The 13,978-nt window shown below is 40.3% G+C and overlaps 1 protein-coding gene across 2 annotated transcripts in view; it reads right to left on the reverse strand.

The window, feature by feature from the left end:
• The window catches only part of OPTN (optineurin), a 63,191-nt gene that overhangs the window by 26,625 nt on the left and 22,588 nt on the right, over nucleotides 1–13,978 (reverse strand). For both annotated transcript variants that reach the window (XM_080660962.1, XM_080660961.1), the window contains exons 7-9: nucleotides 3,492–3,594; nucleotides 2,287–2,402; nucleotides 537–686 (exon numbers count right to left, since the gene is read on the reverse strand). In XM_080660962.1, coding sequence (XP_080517088.1) covers nucleotides 537–686; nucleotides 2,287–2,402; nucleotides 3,492–3,594 — 369 coding nt within the window. The remainder of the gene's footprint in view (nucleotides 1–536; nucleotides 687–2,286; nucleotides 2,403–3,491; nucleotides 3,595–13,978) is intronic.

The raw sequence follows: 13,978 nt of genomic DNA on the forward strand, positions 1-13,978 counted from the left end.
ATCTCGGGGGAAAATATCATGGAAACTTACATTCTTGCCTCCCAACCTTCTGAACACTCAAGGAGCAAAATCATTTTTCCTACTTAAAAAAAAAGGGGGGGGTTTATTGATTTTTTAAAATTTATTTATTTAGAGAGAGAAACATTGATTGGGTTGTCTGGGGACCAAGCCCACAACCTGGCCATGTGTTCTGACTGGGAATCAAATCGGCAACCTTTCAATGTATGGGACAATGCTCAACCAACTGAGCCACACCAGCCAGGGTTCTTTTCTCCTACTTTACCATCCCACCACCTTCAAGCATTTTCTTACGCTCAAAGAAAACAGTTTTTTTCCAAAAAATCAAAATAAGATTACAAGTAATTTTTATGTTTGTTATAAAACTTATATTTTAACACCTCAGAAAAAAAAAGTCTCCTAGTACTCCTTCAAATAAAAAAAAATGTAAATGTATTTTCAAATCCTAATTTCAATCTGTAAAAAAGAGCTATTCTATCTTCTTTGTGCAAGTAGCCATTCAATCACAACATACTCACTTTTCCTCTTCTGTTTTTGCTTGCTCCATTTTGATTTCTGATCGCATGCTTTCTACTTGTAGCTCTAACTTTTTGTTATTATAAACAAGCTCTTGCTTTTCATTCAGCTCTGATGGGGTTGCAGAATTTTTCCTTTCAAGGGCCTGACATCTAAGAAAGATAAAAATAACATGAAGATATACAATGCTCCTTCATTCTCTGTGGTTTTTAAACAAATCCAAAGATTATGTAACAAATACAAAGAATTTTGGGATTGCGTTTTTCAAGGATTTAACAGTACAAAATAAAATATTCTATCCTCCTTACTGCTTTACTAGAAGCAAGTAGTTTTTCTGAACCCCTGTGCCTACACATAAAAAAAAAAAATACAGGTTTTTTGGTAAAAAAAAAAAAAGTACATATTTTTGAACCCTTATGCCTAGCATAAAAAAGCACAGATGGAAGATCACACAAACTACTGCCCACTTGGAATAATTAAGTAGTCATACAAATATATTTTTGTTTTTCAGTCACAGACCAGAGTAGTAAATTGCCTAAAGATGCCTCTCATATGGTGATCCATGGATATCTTTTGTATTTTAAAGAGTGACGTGTTCTGTTAAGCACAAAGACTATGACTTCTGACAAAGATTCAACAGGGGAAAGGAAGTCATCTTTAAGATAAAAAAAAGAATTTCAATGTAATAATAGCAAATATGAACCAGTGATAGTTATGTGCAAGGCATCAATGCCAAGCATGTTAAACATGATCTCACTTAATACATTATGACATAGGAATTATGACACAAATTTTACAAACAATAAAACTGAGGCTCAGAGAAGTTAAATAAATAACTTGCCCAAGGTTAATACCACAAATAAATTGTAGATCCATATTTCAACCTAGGTCTGTTTGGCCAAATTCTTTTTTTTTTTTTTTTTAAATATATTTTTTATTGATATTTTACAGAGAAGAAGGGAGAGGGATAGAGAGCCAGAAACATCAATGAGAGAGAAACATCGATCAGCTGCCTCCTGCACACCTCCCACCAGGGATGTGCCCGCAACCAATGTACATGCCCTTGACCGGAATCGAACCCGGGACCCTTGAGTCCGCAGGGCGACGCTCTATCCACTGAGCCAAACCGGTTTTGGCAAGTTTGGCCAAATTCTTAGCTGTGACTGTCATGTTGGAAATTACAGCCTTGGAAAATGTAACTCGAAGCAAACATGTTTGTATGTTATGCTGGGAATATGTTTGCCTACTAAGCCAAAAGAACAACATCAACTTAACTTTTTTAAATTTGGGGGGTAACCTCTTACATCAAGAGAAACCAGCAAATGCAAAATTCTCAATTTATATATTAGCTTTTATAATTATTTGAAAAAAATTTTTTCTAAATAAATCTCACTCAAGTTCTTTTTGATATTTGCAGCTTTCTTTTATGTTTGTTCACATGTCAGCTCATGTAAGTCACAAAAGATCCACTTCACTGCTTTTTACAGGTCCTCAGATAGGCTAGTATGCTTAACAAATGTCCCCAAACAGCAGAATCGGAGTCCCCAGGGCCCCATCCCCCTACAACACTATAAGTATTTCATGTTTATATATTAACCTGAACATTAGTGCTTTCTGAATTCCTATTTTAATTAGATCTCTATTTTTGTTTTGGTCAGTAACACAGTAACAAAACTATGTTTTTATACAGTAATATATTTTATAAAAATGTACATTTTATGAAGGAAGATAAAATTCATCTCTCATTCTTACTTTTCTTGAAGTCTCTTCTTCATTAGCTCAGCTTCACTAAGTTTCATATGAGCCTCCTGAAGCTCCTTAAACAGGGTTGTCACCTGAAGGTTCAAGGCTTCTACTTCACTTCCAACCTGTCGTACAGGAAATCCCAAACATAATTTGCATCACAGATTAAAAGCACCTCTTTGTGGGGGAACAGTGTGAACCATTAGTGTCCAGTTAAGACTGACTGGTGACAGGATTAAACTTTTGACAATGAATGCCCCAAATATCTTGTATATAAAAAAAGTTTTGGATACAACTATTCCCTCATAGAGTATTAATAGATCAATTGGGATGTACTTGTGATAATAACTGTGCCATAATTAAAATTAATCCTGATCATAGTTCAGGGGATCACAGATCACAGTGGTGTCAAAACACAATCTAATTTATCCAGTTAGCAACTCAAACCCATATTCCTGTCTGGTTTATCACTCAGCTCTTTTCTCTCAGCTCTGTAGCCCCTTTCTCCTGGCAGCTCTAGAATTTTCGTCAGTGACTTTTATGGTACCTTGGAAGTCTCAGTACTTCTTTATCTACTATTGGTTGTCGAATAGTTTTAGTCAGCTGGGTACTCACGGGTTGTCTCTTCATCTCAGTTTTTTAAATGTTCTCCATTTTCTAGAAAGTAGGGCGTCTTTCAATATATCTTTGTTAAATAAATGAAATAGCTAAATTGTATGGGCTATTGTGGCTCTTACAACTTCCTGGCTTCATCAACTTTCCCTAGGCTTCAGACTATGTTTTCAGACTCCAAGATAGTCAATGAGTAGCCATTAAACAATGAACTTTTCTCATTGAAACTATTTTACACAAACCAGTAGTGGGATAGAACTAATACCTTTCATTTCTATTCAAGTTGCTGAGCTATATCCTCAAATGATCTTATTATAAAGTAGTCAACATTCCTTTCTCATCTACCAGGCCTTTTCACTTAGGAATTCAGGAGAGGAAATCAGTCAAGAAGATGAAGAAGAGTGAATACATCTCACTACAATTTACAATGAATGAAATTTAAATCAGGACAAGGAAATATAACAGAAAAAGAAGATATTCAATGTTAAAATTATTTCTAAATTTCTAAAGCTAATAACACATCACAAGATTCGACTCCAGGTTCTGTACTACTCTTATGTCAATTATGGGTGTGAGAACAATCTTACAAATGTAGTACCCACAGTTTCTGTGTCTTTCTCCTCTTCGTCCTCTTTTTCTGTGTTCCCCTCTGTCTGGGTCTCCATCTCAGAATGATTACTGGCTTTCTTTTCAAAATCTGAAATTCTAAAAAATTACAGAATATAGAAAAATTACTTTATCTTTGATTTCAAAAGGAATAACAATTGCAGAAGCACCAAAAAGAACACTGTTCAAATTTTGGATAAAGGATCAGGGGTTTTAAAAATCTTTTTGCATTCAATATATTAGCCTTCGTTTAGCTTTCATCCTAAAATTGGCTAGAACTGACTTAAGAGATGAATGCACACAGAGGTAAAAGGTATAATTCACCCCAAAGACTGAAAAACATTGCCTCTTTTCATGTCACTGACATAAACACAAATATTTTTTTAAAACATATTTTATTGATATTTTACAGAGAGGAAGGGAGAGGGATAGAGAGCTAGAAACATCGATGAGAGAGAAACATCGATCAGCTGCCTCCTGCACACCCCCCACTGGGGATGTGCCCGCAACCCAGGTACATGCCCTTGACCGGAATCGAACCCGGGACCCCTCAGTCCGCAGGCCGACGCTCTATCCACTGTGCCAAACCGGTTTTGGCAACACAAATATTTTTAAAATTTGTGTGTATACACATATGCATGCTTGTGTGTTACATGAGTGTGTGTGTCCTTTATAAGGATTCAGCAGAGAAGGAAATACTTTTCTTTTTGGACCCATCTAAGTTTACAAGTCCCTAAAAACAAACAAATGTAGCAATATTCTTCCACTGAATCATAATCAATGAAAGCCTCAATAAAATGAAAGAGATTTGTGGCTAAAGATGGTAGATTGAATATATGCAATTTTCACCCTACACCAAATGACTTAAAAAGCCATATACTACAAGAGCAAAGAGAAAGGAAGAAGAAGAAATAATAATAATATTTGGGAAGCATAGATGTTGAGTGGGAACTAACTTGGCAGCCCCAAAAGTCTGGATCTGAAGCCAACAGAGCCAAGATGTAACTCAATGTGAACCCAAAAGGCTCAGGGGGTGGTGACAATAGGTACCTCTGGATAAAGGAAGGTATGTTTAAGAAGGACTAGAAGATAACAAAATAAAAGGACCCTTCATTAGTCAGAGTTGAGGGCTAGGATTTCCTACTGAAAACTAGGGAGCTTACACACAGAATACTGAGAACCTCAGTCTTCTACTAATCTCAAGAAACCTGGCATCTAGAAAAGTACCCTCCAGGCAGGAAACTGGAAGTTTCCTCTGGAGTATGTGACCAGGAGGATGGAAAAGATTTAATGTTTCTGACATGGGGTTCCCTAAGGAAATCTCCAAGCCAGATCTCCCTACATATGACACAGTTGTTAGCTTCTAATCCCCCCTCTTACATTTGATCAGACACTTGAGGAAAATCTTAAATGGAAACAGAAAAAAGTAAACAACAAAAGCAATTTACTGAAATTAGAATATGCTGGAGTGGGGGTTGGAACTTCCAAAAAACTATCATTAATATCCTTAAAGACACAGGAAACATTACAACCAGAACAAAATGCAACATTATAAAAAATGAACATTCAAAGGACCCCACCCTCCCTCCAAAAAGGAAGATGAAAGTTGATCAAATGTATCAGAAAGGAGAAGAAAGAGAGAAAGCAGAGGTAGAGAGTTAAGAAAATCAGAGGATTTGTCCAGGAGGTCCAATTCATGAGTAGTGTTAGAACAGAAAAAAAACGAGGATAAGAGATTACACCTAAATTAATTCAAGACAGTTTTTTAAGAACTGAAGGACACAATTTTGTAAAATGAAAGCCCAAGTGTCCAGAACAAGTGCATGAAAAAGAGGCTCACACCAAAGCACATGAGAAATTCCATTCCAGAAGATTAAGTATCAAATTATAATGGATTTCTTAGCAGTAAGTAATATCAGAAGTTATGATACGATGAAGTAATACATTCAGAATTCAGGAAAATTATATCCAGCATAGAATTTTATATCTAGCCAAACTATCCATAAAGTATGAAGATAGAGAAATTTTCAGATATGCAGATCTTAGAAAATATACTCCCCATATATTTTCTTAGTAAATTAGAGATGTCATGAGCCCTATTTGAAAAAAAAAATTTTTAAGATTAAGAAAAACATTCGATTCAGGGAACAGGTGACCCAACACAGGAGAGCTGAAGGAATTCCACAGGATGACGGGAAAGGGATATTCCAAGATAACTGAAATACAGCAGGTTCCAGAAAGCAACCAGGCCAGACACCAGGAATAAAGTTGTCAAGAAGAAACTACTACTGGATAGTACTAACATGTCTGAATGTAATTGACAGATTTCCCCATTTGGAAAGGGGGAAAATAAGCAAAACTTTGAAAGGTAATTATGCATAGAGATAAAAAAAATATATACAGAAGGAAAGCTGGTCAAGACACAGAGCACAGCTTAACTGAGAACTGTGTGTATATGCATAATAAAAGCACTGATTCGTGATTTAACTAAGTTTCAATGTATTATAATCAATTTCAAAGTTGGGCTAGGAGGGGAAGAAGGGTCCAGAAGCATATGTGTGTGGTGGTGATGATGGGAGTGAAAGGCAGTTAAATCTTCATTCTTCACAGTGAGAGGTCAATAGATTATGTTTAATAAAGGGGCAAAATTTTAGGTAGCCATTTAAGCCTGATATACGAAGGTAAATATCAAAAGAACCAGGTAAATATGTTGAAAATGGTTGTCTGGGAAGCAGGAAAAGGAAGCGAGGGGTTTCGTCAAGGAGCTGCTATTTTCCCATAAGAAACTATATAACAACCAATTCTTTAAACTATATGAATGCAACACTGATTTTTAAAAAGGAACTTAATGGTAATAAAAAATAAAACAAACAGTATTGGTATCTGTTGCAAATTGCCAAACCTAATTGGTGCACAGACACTGTTCCCAGCTAAGCAGATAAGTGGGTGAAGAGCTAATTGGGGCAGAGTTGAAGGAGAGCCTTTATCATACCATTCACATACACTTCGGCAGCATTTTGAATTACATTTGAATTACAGCTTATCTTAATTTTCTAGGGCAAATTTCCATCTTGGGCTGACTTTCCCCTGCTACTTTTCAATTCTTGTGGGCCACACTTCCTACACATTTACCCTCTCTTTACTGGCTGTCAATTTAAGTTTGTTTAGAAAACAAAAAATGTAACTTATTAATGTTGGTAAACAACGAAAGAAAGACATATTTACTGTCCCTCCTGCCCAAAAATCACCTAAAATTTTTCAAAATAAATTTTAGACTGTGTATATCCCTGTTTTTAGTGATGAATGAAAATGGTTAAGACTGGCTTATTTATTTGAGAAAAAAAGACATGGAATGTGTCTTCATCATATCCTATAAAGTGCGTAAATCAAGCCAGCTTATTCATGTATCAGTGATTTATTTCTAGATTTCAGTCCTACCTTAGGTAGGGAGAATCATCATACTGATATCCACATAGAGAATATTAATGCTGGCAACTAATCACTGACTCGCCAATTGTTAAATACAGAGGGAAGGCTGACTCACAAAGCATAATTTTAATCAAATTGAGAAAGAGACTTTACTGGTGAAACATCCATCTCAAAGCAGGTCTGACTTCCTAGCTGCCATCTGAAGAGCTATGCCTCTTAGCCTCCAGACATAAAGCTTTAATTATTTTGAAAGTAGGAAAAGTAGGAAATATACATACATACATACATATACATATACATATATACATATATACACACACACACACATATATATATATATATATATATGTTAGAAGTCCAGTGCACGAATTTGTGCACGGGTGGGGTCTGGCCAGCCTGGCCCCAATCAGGGCAGATCAGGGCTGGGCCTGTCAGGAGGAGGAGATGGCGGGAGGTTGGCTGGCTGGCCTGCCCTGATCAAGGCCCGATCAGGGCCAGGCTGGCTGGAGGAAGGGGCTGTGGGCGATTGGCCGGCGGGCCCCACCCCCAATTGTGGTTGGGGGGCCAATTGGGGTAGGGGCTGGCCATGGGGAGGGGCTGTGGGTGGTGGGCCGGCCGGCTCTGCCCCCAAATGAGGTTGGGGGGTGCGGGCAGGGGCGGGCCAGCTGGGGGGAGGGGCTGCGAGCCTATTGTGGTGGGGTGGGCTGATCGGGGGCGGGGCTGGAGAGGGGGGGAAGGGAGGGGGCATTTGGCCAGCTGGCCCGCTCTTGATTGGGGTGGGAGAGTCCAATTAGGGGCAGGCCAGCAGGGGGGAGGGGCTGTGAGGTTGGCCGGCCAGCCCCACCCCTTGATCGGGTGGTTTGCTGGCTACAGTAGGTGTCATAGTGACTGGCCCTTACAGTTGCTGGCTTTTTATATATATAGATATGTATATATACATATATAAATATATATATATATATATATATATATATATATATATATATGTATATGGAAAAATCAGGGTGTATAATTAGCACGCTCCTAAGTTTACTTTTTGTTGTTGTTAATCCTCGCCGAAGATATTTTTCTATTGCTTTTAAGAGATAGTGGAAGGGAGGGAGGTTGTGTGTGGGGGGGGGAGAGAGAGAGAGGGAGGGAGAGAGAGAGAAACATAGATGTGAGAGAGACACATTGGTTGCTTCCCGTATGCACCCTGACTGGGGCCAGGGATCCAACCAGCAACCCAAGTGTGTACCCTTGACCAGGAATCGAATCTGGGACCCTTTGGTGTGTGGGCCAACACTCTAACCACTATGCCACACTGACCAGGGCCTAAGTTTACACTTTTATTATTAAAGCTAATCATGTTGTCTAAGTAAGGATGAATTACTGGCACTTAGACTTGACACTTAGAATGGTGTACAGAACTTAGGAGAGGAAACATGCCTAAAATAAACTAACACGCTGATTACTCATAACTATTAAAGCACTAGAGGCCTGGTGCATGAAATTTGTGCATGGGTAGGGTCCCTAGGCCTGGGCCGATCTGCGGGGTGACTGGCAGGGCAATCGAGGGGGCCCCCACTGGCACCCGCCTTGGCTGGCCTGGGGCCTGCGGGCTGGGGGAAGCTCCTGTGTTGAGTGTCTGCCCCCTCGTGGTCAGTGCATGTCATAGCGACCAGTTGTTCCACCAATTGTTCCGTTGTTCGGTTGATTTGCATAGTAGGCTTTTATTATATAGGATAATATTTTACCTTTAAAATCAGCTGTAATAAGATGGCAGAGTAGGTAGATGCAATACTCACATCCTCCCACAACCACATCAAAATTACAGCCAAACTACAGAACAACCATCATTCAGAACCGCATGAAATCTGGAAGTCCTATAATTAAGGATATAAAGAAGCCACATTGAGACTGGTAGGAGGGGTGGAATGCATAACTGGCTGGTCCCACTCCCACATGTCGCAGATAAAAATCAGGAGGGATAGGTAGGCTCCAGAGGTCCCTTGTGAGGAGCGAGGGGTCCCAGCCCCACATCAGGCCCTCCAGCTCAGGATTTCAGTGCCGGGAAGAGAAGTCTCAAGTAACATCTGGCTGTAAAAACTAGCAGACTCACTCACTCTGAGCTCCAGTGCTGGGGCAGTAGCTCAAAAGGCACAGGGACATATGGGGAGGAACTAAAGTGTCTGGTATCAGGGCAAGAGCTGGAGGGGCAGCTTTTTCCAAGGCAGAAGGACTGGTAGAGGCTATTGCTTCTTTTTTGAGCCCTCCCTACACAGAGCCAGCAGGCAGGCACCATATCTGTGTCTACATCATCCTGTTTGCCCCATCCTGGTGATTCTCTAAGACCCCACCTCATCCAACTTGTGGGCCCACCAAAGCTGTTTGCAGTGGCTTTTCCATACAATTGGCCTGTCTTGGCTCATTCTTCAGACTGTCCTAAAATCTTTCAAACAAGCAGCATCTGGCCTAGTGTGCCCTGTACCTCTGGCACTAATGGCAGCCGGCCTTGGTTTGCAGCTTGGCCTCTTCTGGGCACCTACAAGCCCAACATAGGTAACAGCCATCTGCAGATTGCTTTGTAGCTCATGCCAGGTGGCCCTGGGCAGAACACTGATGGCAGCTGACCTTGACCTGTGCTTCCTGGAGGCCCCAGAACCAGCGCACCTGGTGGATAGCTTCAGAACACTTTCAGTCAAAGTACCACCAACCACCTCCACAAGCGACACACTCAAGGGGCAGACTCATCAGGCACCAGAGTCCCACTGAAGTAAGTCGGGCTCCATGGGGTCAGCCCCTGCACTGAAGATCCTCCAGGGTGGTTGCAGCCATTCCTAGCAGCCAATTGGCCTTGCACCTCCCATTGACATGCCAACAGCAATTGGCAATCAAGGCTCAAGTACAACAGGAGCATATACCACCTGGAGGGACACACCCTGAGTGCCCAGCTCTGGTGAATGGGGAGGCTAAGCCACTGAACCCTACAGGACACCTACTACATAAGGCCACTGTGCCAAGCCCTGGAGATAAACATAGGGAGGCTGTCAAAATGAGGAGACAAAGAAATATGGACCAAATGAAAGAAAAAAACAAAATTCCAAAAAAAGAACTAAATAAAATGGAGACAAGTAATTTGCTAGATGCAGAGTTTAAAATACTTGTTATAAGGATGCTTAATGAACTTAGGGGTATAGTAGATGAACTTAGTGAGAACTTCAGAAAGAGATAGGAAATAAAAATGGAACTAGAACATAAATAAGAATCAGAGTTGAAGACTATATTACAGGCATCAACAGTGGAGTAGATGAAGCAGAGGATCAATTCAAAGATTCTGATGGCAAGGAAGCAGAAAACACCCAATCAGATCAGCAAAAAGAAAAAATAATCCAAAAAATTAAGGATAGTATAGGAGCCTCTGGGACAACTAAAGCATACCAACATTTGTATCACGGAGGTGGCAGGAGAAGAGAGAGCAAGAAATTGAAAACCTACATAAAAAAATAATGATGGAAAACTTCCCTAACCTGGTGAAGGAAATAGACATACAAGTTCAGGAAGTGCTGGGAGTCCCAAAAAACATAAACCCAAAGAGGCCCACATCATAATTAAAATGCAAAGGGTTAAAGACAAAGAATCATAAAAGCAGCAAGAGAAAAGCAGTTATCTATAAGGGAGCTCCATATGACTGTCAGCTGATTTCTCAACAGAAACTTTGCAGGTCAGAAGGGATTGCTAAGAAATATTCAAAGTGATGGAAAGGAAGGACCTATAACCAAGATTACCAGGCAAAGCTATCATTTAGAATTAAAGGACATATAAACAGTTTCACAGACAAAACAAAGCTAAAGAAGTTCATCACCACCAAACCAGTATTATATGAAATATTAAAGGGTCTTCCTTAAGAAGAAAAAAGATAAAAATATGAATAATAATATAGCAATAAATACATATCTATCAACAACTGAATCTGAAAAAACAGACTCATAGGTACAGAGAACATTTTGACGGTTGCCAGATGGGAGGGGTTTGGGGAGATAGTTGAAAAAGGTGAAAGGATTAAGAAGTACAAATTGGTAACTGCAGAATAGTCATAGGGATGTAAAGTACAGCATAGGGAATATAGTCAATAATATTGTAATTATGTATGGCGTCAGATGGGTGTGAGATTTTTTGGGATGATCACTTAATAAGTTATATGATGTCTAATTGCTGTGTTGTATACCCAAAACTAGTATAATATTGTATGTCAACTGTAATTGAAAAATAAAAAATAGTTTAAAGTAAAAAGAAATAAATAAAGTCAGCTGTAATAATTAAGATATAAAAAGAATGCTTTTATTTATGTGTTTATCTGTGCATCATTTCTATGTTTGAGGATTTATCAAAAAGGCAGGACAAATATTTTACTCCATTAGAATACACAGTACTAGCCTCCTAGAGGTCAACCGCTGTACTTTTTTAAGCAGTAGGATAAGGGATAAAAAGCTAGGATTAGAGCCACAGTGCCTTTTTCACCTTACAAAATAGCTGACAGTCAAATAAGTCATTGGAAAAATGCTGTTGTATCTTGCAAGTTAACCTCATTCTGAATAAATAACTTACGTTTCATATTTTAAGAACAGATATTCCTATAGTTAAAAATTTAAACTGCTTTAGTTAGAAAGTGCTTCTTATAGGGCTACTAGAGGCCCACACCACGAAATCGTGCACGGGTAGGGTCCCTAGGCCTAGCCTGTGATCAGGGCCATCTTCTGCCCGTTCACTAGTCTCCAGTCCCGCCTCGCCACCGACACCCATCCTGGTTCCCCGTGGTTCCCTGTTCGCCATTCGGCAATCAGAGCCTGCTGGCTGTGGGGGAGGAGGGTGAGGGACCAAGAGGTGGTCAATGCACCTCATAGCGACTGGTCGATCAGTCATTCTGGTTGTGACATCATTATGGTCACTGGCCTTTTATTATATAGGATAATTTTAAGGTCAATGAGCCATTTAAATGTCTGAGAGAACTGATTATGTCACAGTATATTTATGATTAAATGTTGCAAACACTGGAACCCTAAAACTACTGCATAACCTCCCCCATGTCTTATATGGTCTAGCACAAGCATGTCAAACTCAAAGGCTAACATGGGCCAAATAAACAAGGTTTAAGTTTATGTGGGCTGCAAAAAAACAAAAGTTTCAATTTTCATAGAAACATAGGTTTATTTCGATAGAGACATGCTGAATACAAAGGGCTGAAATAAATGAGTAATCGTTAACATAAAATAATAGAACATTTTAATAAAAATTAATATGTTTTCTTGAACATTAATTTACCAGACACCAAATTACTGCACAAATTATAAGCGTAATGCAAATAAACCTATTTTTCTTGTTCTCGTAAAGTGAAATATTTCCTGTTGCTCTCACCAAATAAGTCAGTCCAAGACTAATGATGTGGCATTCAGCTGCTAAAATATTTGCTGCTAGTCTTAGTGGAGAGAAATGGTGCGCCTGTGCATAAGGCGCGTAAGGGAAATAAATGCAACATGATTATAGTAATCAGTCATTAGAGAATGTTGTAGTTCATTATTAATAATTATATATAACAGGATATTGTAAAAATTAAGTTAAATGTTTTATTAGAACATTTCTTACATACTATTATATTGGCTGGGCCACAAAAATAGGCATTGTGGCTGCGAGTTTGACATGCTTGGTCTAGCACTTTGCATTTCTAAAAAGTGCATTCACATATAGACATTCATTGGCTTCACAACTCTATAAGATATATTTTACCCCAAACTGTGTGTGTGTGTTTGAGTGCAGTGTGTGTATACCAACGTCTACAAGGGAAGTATTTCCCTTATACCAAAACCAGACATAGACATCACAAGAACAGAAAACTACAGACCAATATCGCTTATGAATATAGATGCAAAATCCTTAACAAAATACTAACAATCCAAACCAGTAACATATAAAAATGATTATACATCATAATCAAGCAGGATTTATCCAGGATGAAAGGTTGGTTTAACATCTGAAAATCAATCAATGTAACACATCATGTTAGTGAAGGTTTAAAAACACACACCATGCAGTCATCTCCAGAGACACATGAAAATTTAACAAAATCCAAAAGCCGTTCAAATAAAAATTGCAATAAACTAGAAATAGAAGGGAGTTTCCCAATCTGAAAAAAGCATCTGTGAAAAACCCACAGGTGAATAGTTATCATATTTGATGGTGAAAGTCTAAAAGCTTTCCCCCTAAGATTAGGAACAAGACAAGGATGTCTCCTCTCTCCACTTTTATTTAACACTAATGGCCCAGTGCACGGATTCATGCACATTGAAAGGAAATTAATTAGAAGAAAGATTTGTGTGGTAATTATGTTACTGCAAAAAATTACATGTCAAAATCTATATACACATAATGGAGGAATATGCAAATTTGTCCAGGACACCATCACCTCACAACCGTTCGCAGGGTGGGTGTGGCTGCAGGGCCACAGGGCGGCACTCCGGGTCTAAGCATGATTTCATCCCGCCCAGGCGGGCTCCCCTGCGGCCCGCAGCTGAATTCCAAGGCCGACCTGGGGTTTACTAAACTTTACTGGAGCTGCTCCCCACACCCCCACCCCCTGCCCCAGGACCGCGCTGCCCGCACCAGGGTGCCCCGGCAGCGTCCTGACAGGCAGGCAGCTCGGGAGAGCCGAGTGGAGCAGGGGCTGCAGGGAGCCATGGAGGGGCGGGGCCGCTGGAGCCAAGCTCCCACGGGTCTAAGGAGAGCACCTGAAGGAAGAGGAAGCTTGGGCAAAGTGGCCGGCCAGGACGCAGGCAGCCCAAGGGGCGCAGAGCAGCGCCGAGGCGGGGTGCACTGGAGGGGGCTGGGGCCAGGGCAGGGGGCAGGCAGGCGGGGATCTGCCTCGCCTGTGGAGAGCAAGGTTCTGCGGTGGCCCCAAGAAACAAGAGGTGATGACTGCCAGTGTGGAAGGATGCTTGGGCGGAGGAGCGTGGACCCGCAGCCCTGAGGCGGGGGTTGAGGGGCGGCGCCACCTCAGTGGAGGGGCACTGCACTGCCGGGT

The sequence above is a fragment of the Plecotus auritus genome, assembly GCF_963455305.1.
Source record: "Plecotus auritus genome assembly, chromosome: 1".
Classification (NCBI taxonomy): domain Eukaryota; kingdom Metazoa; phylum Chordata; class Mammalia; order Chiroptera; family Vespertilionidae; genus Plecotus; species Plecotus auritus.